The sequence below is a fragment of the Tamandua tetradactyla genome, chromosome 1 (assembly GCF_023851605.1).
Source record: "Tamandua tetradactyla isolate mTamTet1 chromosome 1, mTamTet1.pri, whole genome shotgun sequence".
Taxonomy (NCBI): Eukaryota; Metazoa; Chordata; class Mammalia; order Pilosa; family Myrmecophagidae; genus Tamandua; species Tamandua tetradactyla.
This window is the reverse complement of record NC_135327.1, coordinates 194,450,897-194,478,523: the sequence shown is the minus strand read 5'-3', so window position 1 is coordinate 194,478,523 and position 27,627 is coordinate 194,450,897. Positions and strand designations below refer to the sequence as shown.

The 27,627-nt window shown below is 43.8% G+C and overlaps 2 protein-coding genes and 1 long non-coding RNA gene across 13 annotated transcripts in view; 1 reads left to right on the top strand and 2 right to left on the bottom strand.

The window, feature by feature from the left end:
• The window catches only part of LOC143674154 (uncharacterized), a 59,277-nt gene that overhangs the window by 27,010 nt on the left and 4,640 nt on the right, over positions 1-27,627 (top strand). For 2 of the 4 annotated variants that reach the window (XR_013170889.1, XR_013170890.1), the window contains exons 3-6: positions 5,115-5,313; positions 14,259-14,376; positions 20,050-20,107; positions 22,842-24,416. This is a non-coding gene — a long non-coding RNA (uncharacterized LOC143674154). Of the gene's footprint in view, positions 1-5,114; positions 5,314-14,258; positions 14,377-20,049; positions 20,108-22,841; positions 24,417-27,627 lie in introns of those variants that run through there. The other 2 variants (XR_013170891.1, XR_013170900.1) reach the window with 2 other exon arrangements.
• Positions 1,866-10,642, bottom strand: ATP6V0E2 (ATPase H+ transporting V0 subunit e2). 2 transcript variants are annotated; one of them, XM_077149473.1, is made up of 4 exons: positions 10,331-10,642; positions 8,836-8,883; positions 5,156-5,291; positions 1,866-3,948 (listed from the first exon to the last, which is right to left on the bottom strand). In XM_077149473.1, the coding sequence occupies exons 1-3, from the start codon at positions 10,432-10,434 to the stop codon at positions 5,198-5,200; spliced, it is 246 nt and encodes an 81-aa protein (XP_077005588.1). In that variant the 5' UTR covers positions 10,435-10,642; the 3' UTR covers positions 1,866-3,948; positions 5,156-5,197. The 2 variants fall into 2 exon arrangements, with proteins under 2 accessions (XP_077005588.1, XP_077005583.1); XM_077149468.1 differs by having other exon boundaries at positions 5,175-5,291; positions 10,331-10,641.
• Positions 18,659-27,627, bottom strand: part of ZNF862 (zinc finger protein 862) — a 38,295-nt gene continuing 29,326 nt past the window's right edge. For 6 of the 7 annotated variants that reach the window (XM_077149340.1, XM_077149305.1, XM_077149291.1 and 3 more), the window contains one exon: positions 18,659-26,542. In XM_077149340.1, the coding sequence (XP_077005455.1) occupies positions 26,364-26,542 (179 nt within the window). In that variant the 3' untranslated portion in view covers positions 18,659-26,363. The remainder of the gene's footprint in view (positions 26,543-27,627) is intronic. The other variant, XR_013170829.1, reaches the window with a different exon arrangement.

Sequence of the window (27,627 nt, the reverse complement as noted above, 5' to 3'; positions counted from 1 at the left end):
GAGACCAGGTCCTGGGAGGGAATTGAGCAGACAGGAGTTTCTGGCCTGCTCTCCTTTTACACTGGAAGGAAAACATGGGAAAGGTTGCTCTATGGTGGAAGTTGCTGCCAACCCTGAGCTTGACAGAGGCTGCTCAAATAGAAGGGAACAGCTCTCCAAGACTCCTCCTTCCCAGGAACAAGGGCTACTGCCCACAGGGGCTCAGTGAGAAATCAGAGACAGACACACACATCCTGGAGAGGGTACCTAAAGGTGAACTTCAGCAATCTAAAACTTGAAGCCAAGAACCCAGAGCACAGAACCCCAGTGGGGGAAGAAACAACCTCAGGCTCTCTACTCCCAGCACTCTCCCTGCATCTCTAAACCCTGAGTAGGGAACGATGGTTTGGAATTACCTTAGGTCCAACTGGGTGGTCCTGGGACAACAAAGACACTCAAAAACCCAAACCAGAGGCTCTAAAGATGGGAATGCTGCAGAGATGCAGGAGCAGAGGGGCCCAGGAGGCTGGGCCTGGTTAAAGAAGAGTTGCAAGGTCACAGGCTACAGTAGTGTGACCCCAAGGATGAGTGCTCCAGGCCCAAGGCCTGACTCTCAGGGGCCTGAATAAATGGGCTCAAGAAGACCCATCCTTGTTTCATTCCCTTTCATCTCTCTGGGCTAAACTTTGCCCCCAATTCTCACCACATCCCCAGGTCATCATTGGTCTTTCTCTTCTCCCACCTGCCTATTCACTCTTCAGCCCATTAGAATCTGACTTCGTCCATCCCTCTTCCTAAAGTCACCAGCTGATTTTGATTACTCAGAAGAATATTTGATACGCTGCACCATTTCCTCCTTGTGAATCACTCTCCCTTTGGATTCCATGGCATACTCACCTGGTTTTTCTCCTGCCTCCTACATTCTTTCAATATCCTCACAAGGCTCAACTTTATCTTCCTGTCCTGCAAATGCTGGCCTTCCTTAGGGTTCTTTTTTGGGCTTTTCTAACACTCTGAACTCCCTCTGGCAACTCCCATGGCTTCAATTATCATCAATTATTTTATGCTGATGACTCCCAAATCTGTATGCTCAGGCCATATCTTTCTCCTGTTTTCAAATCCATTTATTTGAAATGTTCTACAAATCACCCAACTCGATGTGAAAAATATGAAGAAACCCAAGGTTCCCACATCCCTCTTAAACCTGCCCCTGTTCCATACTGTCAGTAGGCTATTCAAGCCAGCTAGGTACATAGGTATCTTCTTTTGTCTATAATGTTCATTGAAGCATCTCTACCTTCCAGAACAGTCTTGGGAAAAGAATAGGCAGAATAAATCACTGCCTCCTTCTCTTCCCACAGCCCAAAGCCTTCACATTCAACTCCTGATTATAGCTTCAATCTGCCTACTTTTCTTTGTCCTCACCACCATGATGTAGCTCACATCATCACCTTTTACCTGGATCAAACTAACAGATTTCTAACCAGTCTCCTATCTACTATGCATCCTGTAAGGACATTTCTATAAATCACATTGGGTCCTGTCATTCTCCTGCTTTAAAACCCTTTCATGGCTGCCCACTGCCCTTGGGATTAATTCAAACTTCTTTACCTGGCTTTGGAGGTCCTGAGTGGTCTGATCCCACCTCATTACTCCCATATCTTTGGTAGGCACCTCCTACACCCACTCCCTTCTCCTCCCCAGTCACACCAATTTCCAATAGTTTTTCCAAGAAGCTCTACTCTCTTGCCCTGTATGCCCCATCCCCTCTGCTCATCACCCCCACCTGCCCTCCACCAGCTGCTGAGCCCCCATGACATCCCTCTGGCCACCCCTGGACCAGGCTTGCAGCAGACAGACACCATGTCCTCAGGGTAGTTAGGAAGAGACAGGCCACGCTCAGGAGAGGTTGGAAACCTGATTTATTGCAGTCATACTTTCCACTGCAACAGGAGTCATGCACTCTACAATCTAGGGTACAGATGAGTAGGGGGACAAGGTTCTGTCTGAACAAATCCTTGCTCTTCCTCCTCCTCCTTCCAGGCTTTGGTTTTGAGCAAATTCCTGGACAATGAGCAGGAGCCCATATTGTCTTCCACATCTCAGAAAAATGTAGTTCTTAGTGTCCATGTTCCAGAGCTGCTGCTCCCAGTGAGGGTATCAACTGCCAGCCCCCTGTGCTGGCCACTAAATCAACCCACTAAGGCAATGGGAATCTTGTGATGGGTAGGTGACAGTATGCAAACTTGGTAGTAGCCAGGACTTTGCCACAGAGCACAGTAATTTTCCCATCACTTATTATTCACTAAACATAAACTGGGCTTTTCAATACAAGTCACACTCTCAATACCTTCCAGTCCATAGGAAGGGCTGCTGAGGTCAGAAGAGAAAGAGAGGTTGAAAGGGGGTTTGGCTAGTGGGAGGGCTGTTAATGGGGGGGCCCCAATCTGAGCTCTGAGGAACTGGCCATGCTTAGAACCAAGAAACCAGGGCAAGACTCATCATATTCTGTTGCCTTTCCAAAAATGATGTCCACTAAGGGGAAGTAAGGAATGCTGATCAAATACAGTCAATAAATAACCAAGGTCGGCTTTTCTTCTGTCTAGAGAGAAGTAGGTTGAGTGGAAAGATTGCCAGCTAGGAATCAGATAATGGGGAGGAGCCCTAGCTCTGCATAATTAACGCTGTGACCTATCTGGCAAGTATCGAATATCTCTCAGCCTCACTTCTCCCTCTGAAGAATGAGGGCTTGGGCTGGAGGGTTCCCAGGTTCTCTGTGGTTCCCAGCACTTGTCAGCTCAGGTGACCCTCCTCTAGCCCTCACCAGCTCCCAGCACAGCAGAGCCAGGTCCATATGCGGGCAAAGACCTGGTGCTGGCCTCATGGAGGGCCCAGTGCCTGGAGTGCATCTCAGAACACAGGTAGCTTATTTCCCCTCAGCACACAGCTCCACACCACTTACAGGTTGCTGCAAGGCTGAAATCTGCCACTGACTGTGGCCCAAATGAAGCCAAATCTAGCCTCCTGGTGGAGGGGCTGCAACTTCTGTTTCTCCTTACTCCTGCTGTGCTTGCAAACTGACTGACAGACTGGCTTTGGTAAAGGGGGTTGTGCTCATTTACAGAGGGGAGGCCCAGCAAGGGGAGGAAGGTAAAACTAAATATTCTGAGGAGAGAAAACTTCTCTGCAAGCCAATTTAAATGACTTTATAACTATAAAGGATGCTCAATATGTAGGTTTCAATCTTGACTCAAATTATTATTTAACTTTCTTTTCTGAGAATGTTTTCCCATTACTTCCACGACTTTATATGTTTCACATCTAAATGTGTCAGAAATTTGGCCAGAGTTAGAAAGGCCTTTGACAAAATCCAAAACAGTCCCTGCGTTTCACAGCTGAGGAGCCTACAGCAGCAAAGACACATACCTGAGGTGGCACAGCAGGCTGGTGGCAGAGCTGGGAAGACAGCCCAGGTATGCTGACTCCCCACCCAGAACTTTCTCTATGACCCAGCCCACCCTAGGTTTGGAGCACCCTAGGCTGGACACCCCTTCTCCTTAAGGGCCCGTTAGACACATGTTCTTCCTTCAGCTGGGCCGAGTCCTGGCCTCTGCATCATCTGTAAACGACAGGCCCGTCCTTATCAGCTACTCAGCTAGGATCTATTGGAGAAGGAGAGAAAATTCTAGAGCAGTGAGAATTTAAAGGGCTGGACAGCTCCTGCTCTAGCCTGATTCTGAGCTCAGGGCTTTCCCCAGGCTTCACCTTCTCCCAGGAGGGCCAGACTGACCAAGTTAAGATGATAATTCCTCGAACTAAGCCAGGCAGTGGGGGCGTGGGTCCAGGTGTCAACACGAGCGAGAACTGAGGGACCAGGACACAGCCGTGGTTGAGGGGATAGGGGAAGGGCGTGTGGATGAAGGGGTCATCGGGGATGGTTCAGCCAAGGTCATCCGGAGATCGGGGCACCTGAAAAGGGCATCACATAAAGGATCAGCTCGCCACTGTTCACAGGGCTCTCCACTCCAGCCCAGGGCCGCCCCAGGGTCCCTCCCAGAGAACTTCTGCACCCTGGCCTTTGCCTCGGAGTTACTGTGCTTAACCTTAACTATCCCTTTGTCCAGATCAGTGTTTCAACTCCTGCCCCAGTTCTGACATTACTAAGGACCTAGTGGTCCTGGCAAACCCACAACTAAGGCTGAGCCTGGAAGGGCCTGGGAGGAGCCAGAGTTTAGGGCCACCAAGGCCAAAGGACTCATAAGGCTGAGGAAGCCCCACTGGAATTTGATAAGAAGAAAGAGAAAGTGATGTGGCCAAAGCCAGGCAATCAGCCAGGACACTGGAAGCTCAACTCAGAGGTAGCCCTCCCATGATCCCTTCCTCTCCCTCTGCCTGCCTCTTGGGCTTATCCCAGGTAGATCTGCTTCTCAGCCCTTCCCATCTCTGACAAAGAGTGGGAATAGGGACACCAAAGAGGTCTGATGACCTTGGCTGTGGAACCATAGCCACCTGCATCCACTTATGTCTCCTCCAAGACATTTGCCTATTGCTGCCAAAGTGGTTTTTTAAAGATTCAAAGTGAACATACCACACCCCAGCAAAGTCTTGGTTGGCTCTCCATGGCCCTCACAACCTTTTCAGCCTGGCTGACAAGGCCTGCAGCATCAGAGCCCTCCAGCCTCTTGTGCAGCCTTCCTCCTGACTCCCTTCAGCCATACTAACCCTTTTCCCATTCCTGGAGCCACGAGCCTTCCCATCTGCCTCTTCCAGGGTGCTCTTTCTCCCCCCCTGCCCTTCCCTGGCCAGCTGTCATAGTCCTCGGGTCACTATTTCCTCACGAGTCTTCTCTGATCAGGACCCTGTTGTTGCTCCCACAGCTTTCTGCACATCCCTCACTATAGCATTATCACACATTTGTCTCCTGCCATGGGATGAAGCAATATGAGGACAGAGCCTATAGCAACTGTATTCTCTATTTCATCCCCAGTGTCTAGTACAGTGCTAGGCAGCAAGGTAGTAGGTACTCAGTTTTACTGTTTTTTTTTTTTTTTTTTTTGCAAGATAAGTGAATAAATGCTTGAATCTGAATGAGAAAGCTGACCTTGGGCCCTGCTTGGTTTCTTCCTTCTCACAAGGCTACCCCTGCCAACCCACAGAGGGCCTCTGCCATCCTCACCCCGCTGCCTTCCCAGTACCTCGGGCCAGAAACTGCAGCCGGTCACTCCCACAGGAAGCGCACATACCAGATGGTCTCATTCTTCAATTGTGGCCCGAACAGGGGGTTCAGCTGAGCCAGGATGGCAATGAGCCAGCTGCCAGGACAGTAAAGTAAGGGTAAGTCTAGAGACAGAAGGAACTACCCTATACTCCAGATAGGTGGCTTTTTGTGACAGTCTTTTCTCCTTGCCCAGGCAGGATGTAATTAACCCACCAGATAGCAGGGTCTTTTTGTTTTCATGAGTGAAGAAGGGTTACATGGAGGATGTGGAGTCAGTCTGGAGTTTGTGTTTTGGTTTGAATTGACTTTTGTAGATTTGTAAGATGCCAGAGTTGCAGCTGGATTCTGAGATTAGGGAAGAGGTAAACCTGTACTGCCAGGGATGCTTTCAGAGTGACCCCTGTTAAATCATTAGTCCAGACTGTTTTACTCCCCATATCTCCAGGAAGCAGATCAGAGCTGATGTGATGGGAGGCAATTAAGAATCATCTATTTTTGGGGAAGGGTGGGGTGGGGGTGGGGAGTTGCATGGTCCAGGAATCAAACTCAGATCTCCTGCATGGAAGGCCAGCATTCTACCACAGAACCACCTGTGCACCCTGAATCACCTTCTTTTAAGAGGAAGATGAAGGATCTACACTGAAATGTGAGGAGCTCATGACCAAAGACCCCCTCAACCCCAGACCTACTTCTGAACCACTCTCCATCTTGCAAGCCAGTGAGTTTTTCACTGACATGACTTCTACCCCCACATCAGTAGGCTGGACAGTGTGGGTGGATGTCTGGCCCCATCATTCATGACAAACTTTCCCAACTTCATTTGCCCCATGGCGTAGGCCCCAAAAGAGCCTCCAAAATGCACAACTTTGCAAAAAGACTCCTAATGCTTCACATAACAATATCAGTGATACCTAAGCTCTAATTTTCAGGAAAGATGAATCCCTTTTACCTTTGGGTCCCCCACAGCAGGCAGCGGAATGCCTGATACCCTGAAAGCTGCCAGAAACTGTTACCTGCTGTACATCACGTTATTTACAAGACTACGTTTTGTGATTATAATTTTTAGGCACAGGATTTTCTTAAAATATCCCTACCTTTCTGCCAGCATGCACCTAATTTGTAACATGTTTTCCATTTCCCATCTAGTCAATTCAGGGTTTGTAATTATCTCCATATATGTGTATAGTCAATCTCCCCAGAATCCCAACCATTCTCTCTTTTTTTTAATTTTTAAATTATTATTTTTATTTTAGGGGAAGGAAGGAGGGAAGAGACAGAGAAAGAGAGAGGAAAAGAGAAGGGAGAGAGAAGGGAGAGAAGGGGTGAGGAGGGAGGGTGATGCTGGCAGGAACGCACCATCTGTCCCCAAAATCTTCATCCAGATCATAGTAGAGCAAAATGTCAGAGGAAGTTGCATTGACTTTCTGCCTTGGAGCTGAACAATTCTTGGCTTATTACCTTGAGCAACTCATTCAGCTCACTTGAGCCTTGACATCGTCATTTTTACCAGTCATAATATCAAGATCAGAGAGTATCCTTTTGTGTCTGGCTTAGTTCACTGAGGATTATGTCAAGGTTCATCCATGTTGTCATATGCCTCAGGACCTCATTTTGTCTTACTGCTGCATAATATTCTATCATATGTATATACTACATTTTGTTTATCCATTCATCTGTTGATGGGCACTAGGTTTGCTTCCATCTTTTAACAATTGTGAATAATGCCACTATAAACATTGGTGTAAATGTCTGTTCGGGTCACTGCTTTCAGCTCTTCTAGGTATATATTGACTAGTGGTATAACCGTATCGTAAGGCAACTTGATGTTTAGTTTCCTGAGGACCAGCCACCGTTCTTAACATCCTGGTCTCTGAACCTCTCTGAAGCCCTCTCTGGGGCAGACGAAGATGTTCTACCAAGCCTTGGAGGACTGAGAAACAGCATTATAGAAAGGGCCTTAGAGATTCTCTGCCCAGTGGCCTTCTTCCTTTGCCTTTGTACCACCTTAGAATTTTTAAAAATCATGTACTTTAAACTTGGCCAGGTGATGTTGCCCAGTTGTCTGGTCAAGCAAGCACTGGCCTAAAACATTTCTGCAAGGACATTTTATGGTTGGTTAATAAACCAGGAGGCTGATTTATTAAATCATTCATCAGTTGACTGCATCTGTGGCTGATAACATCTATGATCAACTAAAGGAATATCTTCCACAATGAGAAGATTCCTCCCAATCACCTGGATTTAATCCATCAGTTGCAGATTTTTAAGGGGGGAAGAGAGAACTTTCATCTTCAGCCAGCCTCTTCTGTAGAGTTCATCAATGACCTTCAGAAGAGTGGCCTGCCCTATAGAATCTGGACTCTGTGCATCCTCATAGCTGTGTGAGACACTTCTACAAACTTCATATTTACAGATATCTCCTGTTGCTTCTGTTTCTCTAGAGAACCCTGACTAATACAGCTTGGTACCAGAAGTCATCTTTATTTTTAACATATTTATTTTTTGTTAATAGGAGGTAGAAAATACTAAACATGATACACAATGACGTAAAAGAGAACTAATAGGAATAAACAGTTCATGGCATAATTTGATAAAATAGGTTTTAACTATAATAACATGCACCAGATCTGAAATAAATCATGCAGATTTTTTAAAATGTGGGTTTATCCCTATGTATTTTGAAAAATTTGGCAGTACTAATATTCTAGTTACTTTAAAAGAATCTGCTACCTTTTAAATAATCCAAATACCATAGTTAATTTGTATCATTTGGATTGTTCTGAATGCAGAGTAATCCAGAGCCAGGCTTGCCCCATAAAGATAATGTATAATACACAAGATGGGAGAACCTACAAATTTAAAGTGGTTTGATTCCTCATGAAAGAGGCCTCTTCCAAAACCAAAACTTGAACTTATCCTTTGGTTTACTAACCAGGATGTTTCAAACCACTGAGCAACTGAACACAGTAGGACTGGGATGGATGCAGGGGGTACCTGTCTTTTTTTTAAAGGGGGGAAGGGCTATTGGGAATGGATCCAGACAGCTTTATAAAGAGAACACTGAGGGCCTGGAAATTTATTATTTTATGTTGTCCAGGTTCTCATGTCCCTTGGAAGGTTTTTCTTTATCCCCAGGATATCTTTTCCAAGTTTGAAGACTCCTGCTCTCACCCAGTCGTTGTATCTGGCTGCATTACAATCAACCAGGGGCACCCACTGGAAATATGGATATCCAAGTGCAGACCATGAGAACTTTGATGCAGTGGGTCCAGGGTGCAGCCCTGAAAGCTGTATTGTAACAAATCTTTCCGTTTCCTGTTCCCAGGTTATTCTAATGCACAGCCGGGTACAGAAACCATCCAGCAGGCCCAAATCATTCATTTCACAAGTGAGAAAACTGCAGCCTACAGAAGTTACAAAGCTTGTCCAAGTTACAGATTCATGGCAGGGGCAAACCAGAGCTTGGTGTTCATGACTTCTGGTCCATTGTTGTCTTAATTCCACACTGCCTCTCCTCTCGTGTTTTATAGCTTCAGCCTTTCAAGTGGTGTTCGCTACCAGGACAGAGGAGAGGGCAGGGAAGGAAGAAGGAAGAATCAAGGAAATCACTGATTTTGAGATTGGAGAGAGGTACTTACAAGAGGTAACAGCAGACAGCAGTGGTTACCAGCATGGTGATGACTACCCTGCAAAAGAAGGGGATGTCAGGTCAGAGTGGGACCAGTGCTCTCGGGAGGCCTAGCCAGAGGCTCAGAGGGGACTCCTGGTGTTGGCTCCATTCCCACTGACCTTCCCAATGCCACCTGTACACAGCAGGCTGAGTTCTACTTAGTTTAAGAATTGCAAGATGGAAAATGGAACAAAAACTATAAGAATACCTTTTGGGGAAGCCAACCTTGACCACATCCAAGTTAAGTTATAAATGCATTACTTCACCTCCCTTCTCCGTCACCTCTCCATACTACATTTTAAATGAAATGTAGTATTTCCCATTTTAATGTAGACTTGTTGAAGAAGAAAACAAAGCTATGTTGTGGCAACCCACTGTGGAGTGGTCTCTGGAATTCCAAACTTGTTGGGTAAGGAGAAGGAAAATAAGTGACCAAAAAACTGGTCAAGAAGTGACACTTGATAGCCATCTTCAAGGCAGAGTGAGTTGTAAAATGATCCGGGACAGAAGATTGGAGACAGAAAGCTTAAAATGTAGCCAGAGAGATTTCAGTCAGACAAAAGGAAGAACCCACAAGGTTTGCAACGGAAGTGAGACATTAAAGTGTCTGTACTAAAGTGCAGTTGTGGAACCTTAAGCCTTGCAGATCTTTACGAACACAGGCAATGCCCATCTGTCGGCCGCCTCCAGCAAAAGCTAAACCTAATCCAAACCAGGGCAAATGACCTCTGATCTAAAACACTCCAAGGTGGTACCAGAGAAGTTAGTACTTGATCCAGTGTTTCAACATTACTGAACACTTTGGCTGGTCGTGTACAATGACACAGGGTGAACAGTACAGTCTCTAAATTCAAGGAATTTTCAAGTCAAGGGGGAGAGAATGTTTTGTAACTCAGGATACATGTAGTAGAAACTAAAGAGAAGTATAACAGGTACAGAAATTTGCTAGGAAGTCTTCAAAAACTGAGACCAGCTAAACATTAGTCAATATTTATTATGTGACACACATAATAAGTATTTGATGTGTGATGTTTCACGCAATCCTCACAGCAGCAGACTTACGAAGGAAGGATATTCGTATTCCCGTTTTACCTTCCTACCATACGAAGGATATTCGTATTCCCGTTTAAAGTGCTACCACACCCTTTAGTGGCTGGAGGTAGGGGTACACTCAACACTTAAATGTTTGCAAGCGTCAGCTCTCTTCACCTTTCTGGAGCAGGACCCCGTCACTTCGACTTCCTGCCTGTTTCCAGGCAAGCACAGGTACAAAAGACCTCAGAGAAGGATGCTGGGAGCCTGGCGTCCCTCGTGCAAAAGCGGGATGGGCCGAGGCAAGTGCTTGCGGTACCGTCTGATGCCATCCCCCGTTCCCGCCGCCGCGGATCGAGGGTGAGCCAGGCAAGCGCGCTGGAATGGAAGGATTTGGGAGAGAGGCCCCGGGGCCTGTTCGCGCTTCTTACCCGCGGTTTGGTCCTTTCGGCACCAACCAGGGCCCGGCGATGCCGATGAGGCCCCAGAACGTGGTGAAGATGATGACCGGGAGGGCGAAGGAATGCGCCGTCATGGCCAGGCCGCGGAGACGCCCAAGCTGGAACGCGGGGCGGGACACCTAGAGCGCACCGGAGCGTGAGGGTGCAGGGCCAGCGACTGGGGTGCAAGCCGGAGCCCCGAAGAGGGGCAAGGTAGCAACGCCTGGAGTGACAAAGCCCACAGACAGGCCAGATGCGCGCAGCCCTCGTGCGGGGGCGTTCCCTGACGCTCTCAGCGCCGGGCACTCATTCCGCCAGGGCGCTGCCACTCAGGGGCAAGGGCCGGCCTTTCTAAGAAGCCCACTCGTTGATTGGCTGACGTGAGGCGGCTGAGAGTGTGCAACGCTGAAGTTGCGGATGCGCGGCCGCCCATTTCGGATTGGGCTTCAGGGGTTGCTGTCAGCTAGCGCGTTTAACCCCGCCACACCGCTCTTGGTTTTTATTCTGAAAGACCTACTGAATTTGGGGAAGCATTCCAAAGGTTATCCTGGGCACTCCCTGTCTCCGGTCACAACGCTGCGCCGGCTCTGCCCTTCAGCTTGCCACTCTTGCAAGTCCTCGAACCATCTGTTCTGACAGCCCAGCTGTCACATCGCTTGAGAAATAGATACCTCCTTTTATGTAATTTGACTATCCTTCCCCGTCCAACTGGTATCCCTCGCCGCTTGCACCTCAGTCCCTAGCCCTCTCTCGGCTCAGCACTACTTTCCAGCACCCGGAGATCGCTGGATGGGCGGGGACGGCGGGCTCCAAACACTACCAGCAACAGCGGCTGGAGGCAGGCGGCCTGGTGGTCCAACCTCGAGCCTAGGAATGACTGGTCACACTCCTCCCGGTGCAGCGAACTCTGCTCTTCGGCTGTCCCTAGTCCCACACCCAGGTTAATCCCTCTGCTCCCATTCCGTTTTCAGCCACTTAAAGGAACGAATTTTAGTTCCTCCCTCTCCTATTCCTTTGTCCTCCTATCCCTCCACCTCTGCTGCGACGCGTTGGGTCGCGAGAGCATGGACAGGTTCGAGGGTAGGAAGAGCTGAATACTTGGAACCGAGGCGGAGGCGCGATAAGACCAGTAGCCTACCCAGGTCGGCACCTATCCTGGGGAGTCGCCAGATGGATAATCCTGGCTCCCTGGGCAAGAGCTGGGAACTTCTGAGGGAAGATAGGGGACTTCAACTGGACTCAAGCATCTTGAGGCTCCTTTCTCATTAGCTTAGGCCATGAGAGGTAGGAGTTCTGGGCCGTGATGGGAGGCGTGAGGGCTGACCTACTAGCAATTCCATACTCAGCCAATTATGTCACACTCTTGGCATCAATCTATAGCAAAACACCAGCAGGGGCTTTAGAATTAGATCCTATTTACTCCTTGTGTAAATAGCCACCTATTGTTTAAATATAAAATGGGAATACTGATTCTTTTCTCACAAGGTTGCTGGGGGTGGGGTTGGGGGTGACAGTTAAATGAAAGAAACGTGGAAAGCACAGAGCATAGTAAGGGGCTCAATAGAAATTTGTCTTTATCATGTGGTACAGAAGTGAATGTGACTGTCTTTGTACCAACAACGTGTTTGTCCCTGTTTTCCCATCCCTCTTCTCTGGCTGAGTCCTCCTTATCCATCCTTTCAACATTCATACAAGTTAGAGGTGAATGTTTTCAGCACACCCGCAGCTCACTCACGGGGGCTTGCATCCAGGCTGAAGATACTATATTATGAAGCATTAATGTGAGGCAGACCCACTCACAGACTGTTCTCAGACCCCTCCCTCCCAAATGGGCCCCTGATGGTTTAACTGTGCATTCCACCAGCAGTGTGTTCCCATTGCATTCACACACATACCCCCCCCACACATACACACTTCATGGTGACTTTTGGTCCATGTTGGTTCCACTAACTGCACTATCATGGCCCTCTGTTGGGTGCTTTGAGGCACCACTGGCAAACTTCCATGACATCTCCCAGGGAGTATGGCCTAGGTGTTGGTGACGCCTATGACTATCTTTTCATCGGCTTTGGGACTTTGAATTCCTAGAAAGGGTGTAAGAAAAAAGAGTCACTGGAAGAGGCTCTTTAAAACATCGCTGAGTCTTCCTAGCAACGATGAACAAGAGCCACAGTGTGCCCAAAGGCCATAGCAAGTCATACTTCAGATCTATGGAAATCTTCTAATATTTTTCTTTGGGGGAGGCACAGGGAGTGTTGGGGTTGAAGGTAGGGAGCAACTGTGGATAGTCTCCATCTTTGCAGGGCTTAGTTACATTTGGGAATGTGGCCATCTATTTTTCACTAGAGGAATTGGTGGTGCTGGATAAGTAGCAGGAGGAACTATACTGGGATGTGATAGGAAGGAATTACCACCAGGTAGCCTCCATCGGTGAAGATTTTGGCCTCTTGCTTGCTCGGTGTCTAATAGGGACTCCCCAGTTATGTGAGGTCAGGGAGGTGTAGACTCAGAGTTTGGTTGGTCCTGTGACTGATTGCCTGTTTTCTCCTCAAGAGTCTCTAGAAGTGGGAAAACATATTATAACAATTGCACTGATTTCTTTTAGCTCTTTGCACTCTTGAAGTTTTCTGAAATAAACTTCATTCCTACTTCTTGCAAGGCTCAGCCTGTTTCTCGAGCTCTCTTAATATTTACAACCTATTCCCACTGCCTGTGATAGGGTGAGCCCAAGGCATTTTAAATGGGTGGTACAAATCAATTCAGGATTGACGCAGGACCCACCTGAACTCTCACATGTGTGAGTTTCAGATATAGGCTGTCTCCATACAGTGTGTCTTGCTGACAAATCCAGAGCTCATTTATAAATTCAAAAGGGAAGAGTGTTGGGTGAAGGATTCCCAGCTCCTCAACCAAGGTAAAAAAGCCACCACTCAGTCAAGTAAGTCTTAATGCAGCATTGTCCTGAAAAGATCCTGCTTAAAGCTCATTATATTCACTGAGTCTTCAGAAACCAATTCTAGTTCTGATCAATCCATTAATCTATATTCATTAGGTTTGGTGCTTATGTGATTTACATTCAGTTTCTGTATTTTCTTGTTTTTCCGCTTCCTAACAGCAGTTTGGGTAACCTTCTGAGAAACACAGGAACATTTATAAATCTCTTGAGACAAGTCCCAAATCAGGTTTCTAGGCTATAAAGCTTGGTTGTGTTAGCTCATGGTTACTCTTTCAGGAGTATATGTCTAAAAGCCACAAATCTAAAATGTGACATGCTTAGTCTTATAAACTCCTAAATGTCCAAGCCCTTTTCTGCAAACTTCCATCATTTCCTTTCTGATCATCTATGGGAAGAAGGGAGTTAAGGATGAATATTACAAAATAAGGATGACTATCTCAGGCTTGAAGGGATGAAGCAGAAGATCCATCATGTAAATCTCATTGCAGGTTAGCTTGGGCAGATATTTAACCTGGTTTACTAAACTAGGCAGTCAAGAGTGAAGAATCGGGTACTGCTCTGTCCATCTCCCTTCATAAGGGACTCTGTGACTTTTTCATAAAAATGACTTTCTGACTTATTTATTAGAAGGCTTCTCAAGCCTGTCTAGCAGTGGCAATAAGGAATTATTAAAGTGGCAACAAAAGAGACTAGACTATCCAGACAAGAACAATGTCCATCAAGCTGTTACAATGAAAGCAGGAAGAGCATTAGCTAGATGCCGTAACAGAGGACTCTTGGACTTCAAAAGTCTCTGATCCCAATGTTCTCAGGCTGACCATGCCACAACTCTGAGTTGAGATGCTGGGTCCTTCTTGCTCCCCTAGCTGCAGCATCTACAGGAGACTGTTCTCTCACTGGGGATGGAGGATGAGAGAGGTATGTCCCTGTTGCTAGACTAACCTCTGAATTCTCTTTTCACAGAGACTGGCAACAAAGTCAGACATAAGACTGAAGATTGATTCTGGAGGCAACTGGATAATCCCCAGTATGGTGAAGTCAGAGATGATTCCTCAGCCTTCTATGAAACTGAAACCACAGGGTCAGAGAAAAGGAAGTCTGTCTGTGCTGGTTTGAAATTGTTGTTTAATTCCAGAAAAGCCATGTTCTTTAATCCTCAATCAGTATTGTTGGGTGGGATCTTTTTGATTAAGCTGTTTCCATGGAGATATGCCCCACCCAGTTGTGGTTGGGACCTTTTGATTAAGTCGTTTCTATGGAGATATGTCTCTAACCATTCAAGGTGGGGTTGCTTACTGGAGTCCTTTAAGAGAGAACCAATTTAGAAAAAGCTGCAGAGCTGACACAGGCAGAGACGTTTGGAGATGAAGAAGAAAAAATGCTCCTGGGGCAGCTGTTTGAAATGAGAAGCCAAAGACCTCAGCAGATGCCAGCCATGTGACCTCCCAGCTGACAGAGGTGTTCCAGAGTCATTGACCATTCCTGAGTCAAGGTATATTTCCCAGATAAGAACAACATCCATCAAGCTGTTGCAATGAAAGCAGGAAGAGCTAGATGCCTTAGTTTGGACATTTTTATAGCCTTAGAACCATAAATTTGCAATGTAATAAATTCCCTTTTTAAAAGCTGTTTCATTTCTGGTATATTGTATTCCAGCAGTTTAACAAACCAATACAGATTTTCGTATCAGAGAAGTGGTGTGCTGCAGTTTACAAATACCAAACATGTTGGAATGGCTCTTTAAATGGATAAGGGGAAAATTCTGGAAGAGTTGTGAGGAGCTTGATGGAGAGGGCCTAGAATGCTTTGAAGAGACTGTTGGTAGAAATGTGGACTCTAAGGATACTTCTAGTAAGGGCTTAGATGGAAATGATGCATGTGTTATTGCAAACTGGAAGGTGATTCTTATTATAAAGTGCCAGAAAATTTAGTCAAATTGTGTTTTGATTTGGCATGGAAGTTAAAATTTAAAAGTGGTGAGCTGTCTGATTAATACTAAAATATAAATACGTTCTTGAATGAACTACTGGAAAGGTATGAATCTTGTACAAAGACTGTATAAGTTTGGGGTATGGGTGAAAACTGCTATTACATGCTATGGGCTATATTTAACAGGAAAACATCAATAGTACCACAGCAACACAGGGGTAAATAATGGGAGGAGAAATAAGAGTTAAGGGGAGGTTTAGATTTTCTATTTGGTGAGAGTGTGTTTATTGGTTATCTTTCTCTTGGGAACAATGAAATTATCTAAAATTGAAAGTGTTGATGGACTGTTGACTTTGGACATTATACATGATGCCTAATGAATGCAGGTGGCTGAAGGATGCACTGACTGAGAAGTAGATTGGCCAATGATGATATATGATTGAATACTGAGATGCTACAAAAAGGAATGAAGTGAGGCATGTCATTGTGAATGAACCTGTGGGACATTTGGTGAGGCAAAATAAGCCAGCAACAAAAGAGCAATGATTGTATGGTCTCATTTAGAAAATGCTTATAAGAAAACAGGGGCCTAGATTGTAAGCTCTTGCAGCAGTCACATTTTGTCCAGAGTGGTAATTATTATTTCTGGATTTTTAGAGGCTGTTTTATATATATATAATCTGGTATTCAGAGATAAGAAGGCAATGAGGTCGGGATTAAAGTAATTCAGAACACATGGATAAGGAAGACTTTGTTTATATTTTAGAACCTCACTTACTCTTTGAGATCAAAGGAAGAAAGATTTATTTTGTCCACTACCTAAATTTTCTGTAGCACATAATCTAACTCAACCAGTCTAGATAGCTTATTTAAACCAGTGAAACACAGGGAGCCCAGAATAAAAATGAGGGCCTTTAATCCTGTATAGCTTAATGTAATACCTGGATATTCTGGATATATCCCAGAATATATTAAGCAGATAATCAAAAAATATTGGCAAAGTTCCTTGAGGGATGGAGGAAAAAAATATGGAAGTATTATCTTTACCACTAGGGAAATCCCTGACACTCTGTCATACTTTAGGGACACCCAAGTCGATAGTCCAAGCCCTTGATATTGAGGCTTGCTCTTGTGAAGCTTATATATGTAGTAGAAAAGCTTAGCCTACCTATAGGTGTGTCTAAGAGTCACTTCCAGAGGACTTCTTTTGTTGCCCAGATGTGGTCTCACTCTAAGCCCAACTCTGTAAGTAAAATCATTGCTCTCGCCCCTACATGGGACATGACATTGAGGGGTGAAAGTCTCTCTGGTGATGTGGGAGATGACTCCCATGGATGAGTCTGGCCTGGCCCCATGGGATCAATAATGCCATCCTGAATAAAAGGGGGAAAAGAAGTTATATCAAATAAGGTATCAGTGGCTGAGAGAGTTCAACCCAAACTAAAACCATTCCAGCCAATCCTAAAAGACACATAGGGCAATATATAAGATTCTATAAAGGTTTCATGCACTAAGGGTAACTTTCCAGAAACCTACAACCTCCAGATGGGTCCCTGTATCATATAAGTCCTGAAACCCAGCCTCTCCAGAACATCAACTAGTTCCATCTCTGTACCCTTTATTATTGACAGCCCTTCCAACATGAAAAAGTTAGAAATTGGGTAGCCCAAATACCCCTAAAGAGTGGGAGAAAAAGCAAGGGTGATGCTGGAATTATACAGAGAAGATGGGGTTTAACAAATGAGTATGACTGCTGAATCATTATATTGATATTTCTTTTAGTCTCCAGTATCTTAAAGCAGCTAGAAGTAAAAACCTAAAATTATGGAATTATAACCCATATTAAACTCTGAAGTCTGTTCTACAACTAATTGTTGTGCTATGCTTTGAAATGTATTGCTTTTTGCATATATGGTGTTTTTTACAAAAAAGGAAAAAGTTGATTATGATAATAAAAAAAAAATTATTCCTTCTAGCCTTTCACCCCTCGATATCATGTCCCATGTAGCGGCGAGGGCAATGATTTTACTTGCAGAGTTGGGCTTAGAGTGAGGCCACATCTGGGCAACAAAAGAAGTCCTCTGGAAGTGACTCAGTGTTCTCCAATGAGCAGCTAGAAGGAAAAATCTGAGATGACAGTATGGTAACCCATGACAAACCCTGGAATCTGTCCTGTAACTACTTGTTGAGGGGTCCTTTGAAAACTATTGCTTTTTTTTCTTTCTTTGGTTTGTATATATGTTATACAATTTAAAAAGTTAAAAAAATAATGGGAGAAGGGACAAGAGTTAAGGTTTGGATTTTCTATTTGGCGAAAGTGTGTTTATTGGTTATCTTTCTCTTGAGAACAATGAATTATCTAAAATTGAGAGTGTTGATAGACTGTTGACTTTGGACATTATACATCATGCCCAAGAATGGAGATGGCTGAAGGATGCATTGACTGAGAAGTAGATTGGCAAACAATGGTGTAAACATATGATTGAATATTGTGCTGCTACAAAAAAGGAACGAAGTTGTGAGGCATGCAACAATGTAAATGAACCTGTGGGACATTTGGTGAGACAAAATAAGCCAGAAACAAAACAGCAAATATCATATGGTTTTGTTTAGAAAATACTTATAAGAAAATAGGGGCCTGGATTGCAAGCTTTTATAGCAATCACATTTAGTCCAGAGTGGTAATTGTTATTTCTGGATTTTTAGAGACTATTTTATATATGAATAACCTAGTATTTAGAGATAAGAACAAAGAAGATCAGGATGAGATTAAGGTAATTCAGAATACAGGGGTAAGAAGGACATTGCCCATATTTTAGAACCTCATCTACTCTTTAAAACCAAAGGAAGAAAGATTTATTTTGTCCAGAACCTAAATTTGCTGTAGCAGATAATCTAACTCAACCTGTCTAGATAGATAATTTAAGTACAAGGAGCCCAGAATAAGGAGGGCCTTAAGTCCTATATAGCTTAATGTAATGCCTGGATACATCCCAGAGTATTAAGCAGATAATAAAAAAGTACTGGCAAAGTCTCTTGAGGGATGGAAGAAAATATATGAAGTATTAAACTTTACCACCAGGGAAATCCATGATACTCTGTTAAACATTAGGGACACCCAAACAAAGAGGCCAAGCCCTTGACCTTGAGGCTTGCTCTGTGAAGCTCACGTATGTAGTGAAGAAGCTTAGTCTACCTATAGGTTTGCTGAAGAGTTACTTCCCGAGGACATCTTTTTTCTTCTTCTTTTAAAGCAGTTTTATTTAGATAAATTCACATACCATGCTATCCATCCAGCATGTACAATCAATGCTTTTAGTATAGTAAAAGAGTTGTGCATTCGTTACCACAATCAAACTTTTTTGTTTTTTTAATTTTTTTACTGTTAAATATATATATATATATATATATATATATATATACACACACACACAACACAAAGCAAAGAAAGAAAAAATCAATAATTTTCAAAGCACTCTTCAACAAGTAGTTAAAGGACTGATCCCTAACATTCCATCATCTTATACATTGCCCTATGTGTATATTAGGATTGGCTGTAATGGTTTTGGTTGGTGTTTGGCATGTTATGATAGGTAGCAATATCTAACTGAAGCTTGCATAAGAGTGACCTCCAGGGTAGCCTCTCAACTTTATTTGAACTCTCTCAGCCACTGATACCTTATTTGTTATGCTTCTTTTCCCCCTTTTGGTCAGGATGGCATTGATGATCCCATGGTGCCAAGGCCAGACTCATCCATGGGCATCTCCCACTGCCGGAACCTTTTTTTGTTGCTCATATGTGGCCTCTCTCTCTCTGAGCCCAACTCTGCAAGTGAAATCATTACCCTCCTTCCTATGTGTAGCTAGGATTCTCTATAGAGAAACAGAATCAGCAGGAGATATCCGTAGATATAAAATTTATAAAAGAGTCTCATGTAACCATGGGAATGTAGAGTCCAAGGTCTGTAGGGCAGGCCGCAAGCTGGCAACTCCAATGAAGGTCCTCAACAAACTCTCAGGAGAGGCTGGCTGAAGCAGGAAGAGCGACTGTCTCTTCTGAATCCTCCTTAAAAGCCTTCCAGTAATTAGATTAAGCATCACTTATTGCAGAAGACACTCCCCTTAGCTGATTGCAAATGCAGTGTGGTTGTAGCCAATGTGATCATGATTTAAGTCCATGAAATGTCCTCATAACAACAGACAGGCCAGTGTTTGCCCAACCAGACAACCGGGCACCATGACCTGGTCAAGTTGACACATGAACCTGACCATGACACCCCCCCTTCACTTATCACTTTGTAATCTTGCTAATATCTCAATGAAAGAGGAATGGAAGAGGCATATTATCCTCACTTCCCAGGTATGAAAACAGATTCAAGTCAGGTAACTTTCCCTGGGTCATGGGGATACAGGCACGTTTTGTTCGGCCAGCACAGCATTTTACATTTTATTATTTTTTAGTTTGAATGGCTTTAGCCAAGGTTTGCACTCTCCACACACTCTCCAAACTGCCCCTCCTCTACCATGAAAAGAAACCCCAGGGTATGGCAAGGTGAGGTGTCAAGATGTTCCTGCCCCCATATATACCCAAACATACACTGTTCCATATCCTTGCCCTGTCCCATCCAGAACCTACCACTTAGTCTAGATGGGAATATTGGCCTTGAATCCTAAAAACAAAGGTAAAAGACCACCCTCAAGGTGTGAGGCTCTGTAGGAATGCACATCCACTTTCTCCCTAACCCAGACTAAATGGCTTCTTAGACATATCTCATTAGGGTTGGCTGAATATTTTTGCCCTGTCCTTCCTTCCCTCTCCCTCTAGGAGTATGCTGTGCATATGAACTCTTGCTCATCTCCCTCAGAACAGCAGAGAGCTTAAGGTATTGAATGACATTATTTTATAGTCATAAGAGGTAATACCTAACCCTAAGAAATGGATACTAAGGGAGAAAGACCAGTCACTTGGTAGGTATGTTGTGTGTGTTTGTATGAAAGCATGGTTCGTCTTCCTTTTGTCCCTCAAATTGTACCACAAGTATTCACCTATGCTCCCAGCAAGCCCTATCTGCTGATACAAGTGCCCATTAATTCTACACCTTTTTCATTCCCAAAATATTTACTGAATACATACTATGTACAAAGCCTAGTTTAACTGGATTCCACCGTACCTCATTTAGTCCCTGGAGCCCCCATAATACCCACTGATGACTCATAACTCTAAAGGGCCTTAAAAACCCAAGGAGTGTTTCTAACAATAACTTTAGGTAATATGGAAAGGCCCAGGGGAATTTATTTTCTGCATGGGGATGACCAGGCTAAGGATTAGGTATTAAGACAGAAATTAAGTTCTTCTTGCGTCCTCTAGGTAGTAAGATAGAAATTAAGTTCTTCTTGCATCCTCCTTCCACATTCTTGACTCCTCATGTTTCCACCACTCCCCACCTACCACAAGCACTACTTAGCAGGTACATACCTTTTAATTTTTCCCAAAGGATCCCAGTCTTGGCATCCCCTAGTCCTCATGGGAAAAAAAAAACACAAAAAAGAAGCAAAAATGTCCACTCATGGACACAGTCAGATGCCAATCCCTGTTGACAGGGATAAAGCTACCAAGCCCAGAGGTGAAAATAAAAAAGTTACTCAGAAGAGCCTCTAATTCTTTGTTGACCTCTTAGGAGCTGTGTTAATAATAAAATCACGCCTACATTTTAGGCATACACTATCCTTTTATCTAGATCTCTGAGCTTAACAGTGGGGACAACAAAAGCAATAGGCCAAGCCTTCAATCTTGGGGTTTGTTCATATGAAACTTAACCCCGCAAAGGATAGGCTAAGCCTATTTAAAATTAGGCCTAAGAGTCACCCCTAGAGAACCTCTTTTGTTGCTCAGACGTGGCCTCTCTCTCTCAGCCAACACAACAAGCAAACTCATTGCTCTACCCATCTCTATGTCGGACATAACTCCCAGGGGTGTAAACCTTCCTGGCAAAGCGGGACAGAAATCCTAGAACAAGCTGGGACTCAGCATCAAGGGATTGAGAAAACCTTCTCGACCAAAAGGGGGAAGAGAAAAATGAGACAAAATTAAGTGTCAATGGCTAAGAGATTTCAAACAGAGTTGAGAGGTTATCCTGGAGGTTATTCTTATGCATTATATAGATATCACCATTTTAGTTAAGGTATAATGGAGAGGCTGGAGGGAAGTGCCTGAAAATGTAGAGCTGTGTTCCAGTAGCCATGTTTCTTGAAGATGATTTTATAATGATATAGCTTTCTCAGTGTGACTGTGTGATTGTGAAAACTTTGTTCTGATGCTCTTTTTATCTACCTTATGGACAGATGAGTAAAACATATGGATTAAAAATAAATAAATAATAGGGGGAACAAATGTTAAAATAAATTTAGTAGATTGAAATGCTAGTGATCAATGAAAGGGGTATGGTATATATGAATTTTTTTTTTATTTCTTTTTCTGAATTGATGCAAATGTTCTAAGAAATTATCATGATGATGAATATATAACTATGTGATGATATTGTGAGTTACTGATTATATACAAAGAATGGAATGATCATATGGTAAGAATATTCATGTTTGTATGTTATATTTAAAAAAAATTTTTAAAAAACCTAAATCTCTCAGCTTAAGTTCTACCTTCTCCACTGAATGTTCCCTATCTCCAAACAATCTCAAAAAAAGCTTCAAAAGCATTTTTATTTATATTCAACCTCACTATTAAAATATTTCAGCTGGCTTAAAAATACAGATAATATAACCCTTGAAGAAAAAAAAAAGTCAATGCAAAGAGAAAAATGGATAAAAGGGTAAAACTCTTCCAGGGGCAAAGTTAATACAAAGAAATACATATAAGGAAAGTCCTGCACAAATTGTTTAAGGTGGATTGAAAAATTAGAGCTGAATTACAGCATTTCCTTCTATATTGCTCACTTAGTGCTTATCATAAACTATTTAATGGTGCCTCTTACTGTATTGACTTGCAGTATCTGACCACTTCATATATACATTCATCTTGCATAACCAAACAGAGGTTTTGACAAAAGGATGCTCTTTTGTCCCTCAAACTGATACTGTAGGGTATCAGTAAATGCTGAGCTTACATATAACATAAACCTAATATTTCCTCTCTTCACAATTTTCCCATGAGCCCTCTTACAAATGTGACTGTGGTACATGGGACTGGGGATGAAGCAAGTCTACTAGAATAAGTCAGGGATAAATGCCGTTGAGATCTCTTCAACCAAAGAAATTTAATTATACCCTTAGTCTCTATAAACCTTTGCAATGGTTCTTTCAGAGAGGGGCCAGCAGTAAGCTGCTTAACAGTGGCTCCAGAAAGCGATTCTAAGAGCAGTTCCTTAAGGAACTCTGTCCTAGTGATGGGGTCAGGCTTCAGTCTTAAAGATCTGGTACATACAGATGTTTTTCCTTTGAAGTCTGACTTTTTAATTCCCAGTAAACCAAATGAGAGAATATATACGAAAGTACTTTGAAACTATAAAGTACTAAATAAAAGCAACTCATTCAAGTACTTAATTAGAAGATCTCTCACTAATACGTGTACATTTATCTCTATTTTCTCTCCTACTGGCAAAGAAAATTTAGCTCACTTTCAAGCATCAGAAAACAAAGAAATCAAAAGACAAACCTACTTACTCTGACCACCTCTATGCCTTGGCCCTGGTGCCTCTTGAAAGAATGAAGATCTGGTTAGCTCTGAGCAGCTTCTCCAATTTTCTTGTTCTTGCTTATGGAACTTACAAGACAGAGACATGTGTTGAAATAAACTCTGCTTACTCAGATAGCAAAAGAATCAAACATTTCTTTTTAAACCTCATTTGCATATATTTGCAACTACAGAAGGAGAGCAGATGGCTGGGGACAATCACTAGTAATGTTCTTGGCTGAGGAGACATTTGCAAGTGGGATCTAGCCAACTTTCACCGTGTCCTAAGAAGTATTTATCATCCTAGAAACACAACCTTTGCATGCCAGGGCTGAGAGAGAAGAAAGTCTGGAGTATGGTTACATGCTCTAATGCTAACTGGCCAGGACAGAGGGCCGAGATCCCTGACTCCCACCTTTGTGTCATAATTCTGTGGCTAATGCAGTCAAACTATCAGTTCTAAATCTGGTAACTCAGAATGTCAGACCCAGTGGGCATTAGTCATTGGGGAAAAATGAGGGAGAAATACCAGGATATGAACATAGAGTTGCTAAAAAGATTACAGGTAGGAAAGGAAGGTAGAGATAATGGCCAGAACTCTGGCCAAAGGGAAAGTACTTACTCTTTCAACTCCCAATTCACTTCAGTTTATTCTCCTGTGAAGCAAAAATAGGAGCCCTCTCCAACTAGGGAGTCTCCAGGCCCTAGGGTCTAAAACACAGGTAAGTCTCTCAAAACAAAACAAAGAGGGAAGTCTGGGCACTGGATTTCACATTTCAATCCTGGGCTCTTTCATACAAATGTCAATAGTCCTCTTTGCCTTCCACTAACAAAGGAGAACCAGAGCATGTCCCATTCCCTTAAGAAACTAAAGGAGTAAAAATATCTACGTTAAGTAGCATTTTTAGTCGCCCTGGTCCAAAGGAACCCAATTTTCCACAAATCTGGCACTAGAGATTTTCCTTAAAGACAGAGGGCACCAGGTCAATGTAATACTGATCCCTACTGGTCTTCTACCCTCAGCTCCTAGATCTCTACTATAGAAGTTCTCTCTCAAAAACAAACAAGGCATCATTGACAAGACTAGGCTTTTGTTCTCAGGAATTCTTAAAGGATGGAGATGCAAGCCTGATGTCACCTTAATTTGCAATCCCTATAGTTTGGGCAGGGGCTACAACCCCCACTTTAAAGGGCTTTTCTCTTTTTTTCCATTCCACCAACTCACACCCATGGTACGTGACCTAAGGAAAACCTCTGGACTCCCCAGTAGAAACTAATGTGAACTGGAGCAGAGAGGACTCTGCTCCATCTCAGCCACAGAAAGTGACACTATTTGAGCTCTGGCTCCAGAAAGCATGTGGCACACCTCAGACCTCCAGACCCAAGGTTAAAGGAAATGTCCTTTAACCTTATGGAAATGTTAAAGGACAGAAAATGAGAAAGGAATTTCTGGCTAGAAGCTGAAAATGATGGTGCTGAGGTTAAGTGCTAAGGGTGGGTGACTGGAGGGGAATGTCAGAAATGCTAGAAACCAGGAGTTTACAGTAATTATAAGATGCTAGAATGATAGTATCTCACTAAGCTTTCAGCATCTTTTAGGAATGGGAAGTGGTAAACTCCTGGTTAAGGGGCAGAACAAGGGACCCCATCCTGGAGGAATGCAACAAGAAGGTCAGGATGGAGCACAACTTTATGTCTATTTAAAACAAGTGAAAAGGGTAGTGCGATGGTGGCTTGGTGGCAGAATTCTCACCTGCCAAGCCAGAGACCTGGGTTCGATTCCAGTGCCTGCCCATGTAAAAAAAAAAATTTTTTTAAAGAATTAAAAAAAAAAAGTGAAAGGCAGGTGTAACGATGCCATTCCCTCCAACAATTCCTTTTACCCTCTTGGAAAAAAGTTAAATCAGAGAGGTCCCACATGGGGAAGGCTGAATCTAGACACAAAATTATGCCCATCCAGGTAAGAAGCCTTACTCAACCTACCAAAAGGAAGCTAGCTGCCTTTGGAAGTAAAAGTGCTTTATTGAGGTTGAAAGGGAAGAAAGGTGTGAGGGGAAATGGGATCATGGTAGTGCAGGAAGCCCTTCTGTGCTTACAGGGTAGTGATCCACAAGCTTGTACGTGCCTAGGAATTTCCTGGGGAAACTTGTTGAAAATATCCAATTACTAAGCCCCAGCGCTGGAGATTCTAATTCCATGTCTGGAGTAGAGTATGTTTAACACGCATTCCTAGTGATTCTGATGCATACAGTCCCCCAAGCAACTTTCAGAAAAAGTGGACGAGACTGACAGCATATTTAGAGAGCACCTCTTCCCTTACAATAAGGATTTGGGTGTCAAAGTTTATAACTGTCCAACTAAGGATGAAGAGAAGGGCTGAAGGCAGCTAAGTCCACATTGTGCAGGCCTGATGGCTTTCTTTCAAGGAAACTACGGCGCTACCATTCATCAGTCCCTACAGCTGACTGGCAGTCAGTAGGCACTTGGATTCTCTGCTGCCACTTCATGGAGAGGGAAACTGAGGCAGAGAAAAGAGGAAGAGATTAATCATTGATGAACCACTGCCTGCAGCAAAGCTGGAGCTAGATCCCAAGCCTCCTAACTCCAAACTTTGTCCTGTACATTCCTTAGGAAAATGGGGCTCAGCAGACACAGCTCAGACACAACTGCTGCCTTCTGCGGAAAATACCTTCTTCTACTGTCCTATAGCTGCAGGAAGATAACCTTCTTTTAGCGCTCTGTTCTAAGGGTTTTTAATTTGTTTCATTCTGAAAAGAATGCCCTGGGAGGAGGTAAAGAAATTCTTTGATGCAAGTCTCTCACTTGAAGTTGAGGCCCTTCTGCTTCTGCCATAGGAGCCAGGATGAGAGGGCCCCAAACAATGGCTCTTGTGAGCACTTCCAGTCAGGCTAGCTGTCCCTAGAACCGGAAATCCTTATCCCTAACAAAGAGGCTTTTCCTTTAGGCCACTTAGACTGTGGGTGGCCTCCCTGGAACATTTCCCAGTTATCTAGGGGGCTGGGGTGCTCCTTTAAGCCCTCACCTCCAACAGTAACTCCTCCTTCAGAAAAGTCCTCCTGCCACAGGAACATGAGGTGAACTATTTGATGAAGGGATTATTTCCTGAAGCACCTTGAAAATGAACTTGAGATATGAACCTCTTCTGCTTATTTAAGTGCTATGAGGTCACTGCTATGCTTAGAGAGGAGCCTTGGTAAAGAGGTTGTGTGCCTCCTAATTACTTTGCCTCTCTAGAGTGTGGACTTTAACTATCTTGTCACAGTCCACTTCCTGGTGAGATGTTCCCCACCCCCCACCCACCTAGAATCTTTGCAGAGAGCCCCTCACATGACCATTGCCTCAGGCTGGCCTATGCCACAAGACAGCAAGGAAGGATGGGGGATCTCCCTAGTAATCCTTAGTATTCCTGTTGCTGCAAGAGGCTCTCTCTATCAGAAAAGTCCTGGGGTCATCTCCTGGCTGGTGTGGGGGTACATGAATCTGCTGGGTGGGTCCATGATGCGGTCCTTCAAAATCTCTACTGGTTCCCCGAAGGACTGAATGGAAGGTTTCTGGGTTACTGATTTTTCCACACAGAGTGCTCCCATCTTCTCATTCCTGAGCCCAGCATCTTGGGTAGGAGAAAAGAGAATTCGCAATTAGACTGAGGGGAAAATAGATGAAACAATGACCTCCCTTCCCACTTCCAACTTTCAACTTTGCCAAGGTATGTTTTGTGAAAAAAAAAAAAAGTGACAGAACAGACTGAAGATAGGGCTGGGATTGTTCTTTGTGGCCTTTATCTATCTCTATCATGTTTATTCTTTTTATCCTAGAAAAGTGGTTCTCAACTGAGGGTGATTTTGTTTCCCAGGGCACATTTGGCAGACTGGAGACACTTTATAGATTTTCACAACTGAGGACGTGCTACTGGTGTCTAGTGGGTGAAGGCCAGGGATGTTGCTAAAGATCCTACAATGTGCAAGATGAGCCCTCACAGCAATTATTGGGGCACAAAATGTCAAGAGTGTTGAGGTTGGAAACTTCTGCCCTAGAAGGAGGGCTTCATTGTGTAAAACTTGGTAGTAATAGTGGTCCCTATTAGTTTCATTTTCTAGTCCCATTATCCCTATGAAAAGAATTATCCACAAAAGACCACACTTGATATCATCTTTTTATCCTTCATGTCACTGAGCATGAATGGACACAGAACAACTCATTCAACAAATAATTGAGTGATGGATTCCCTTCACCTCCATCTTCATTCTTCCCCTGCTTCCAACAAATGAGATCCTTTCTTCTTCCTTCTCTCCACTTCTGATCTGAACTTCTTCCCCTGCTGAGCAATGGGTCCAGTGCTACCCTGCTTCCTACAGAGCCTCTGTCAACCCTGAGACCCATTCTTCCTGCTGATAATCACAGACTCATAGGTAAAAATGAAATCTGGAGGAAATAGGAAGATGACCAGCTAATCAAAGAAGTCAAAAGAGAAAAACCACTGTTATGCTCTGTCACTGTTCAATAAAACACGAGTGACCTAGAGACTCTTAATCTATCATTTCTCTTTGGTTTTCAGTGACTACTTGAGAAGAAGAAAATTTCTGAATTTAAGGCTTCTTGCTCTCCTTTCCAATATAACTTTCCCTCAAATTTCATCCCCACTGTAAGCACTCCAGTCTAGTTAGGCTACATTCCTTATCGAATGCTCTGTACAGT

Bases quoted from the DNA above. Each gene is read 5' to 3' on its own strand.
- ATP6V0E2 (XM_077149473.1), bottom strand. From the start codon at position 10,434: ATGACGGCGCATTCCTTCGCCCTCCCGGTCATCATCTTCACCACGTTC. The intron at 8,884-10,330 runs GTAAGAAGCGCG...CTTCTTTTGCAG, and splicing joins CCGAAAGGACCAAACCGCGG to GGTAGTCATCACCATGCTGG. The intron at 5,292-8,835 runs GTAAGTACCTCT...CTGTCCTGGCAG, and splicing joins GCTGTCTGCTGTTACCTCTT to CTGGCTCATTGCCATCCTGG.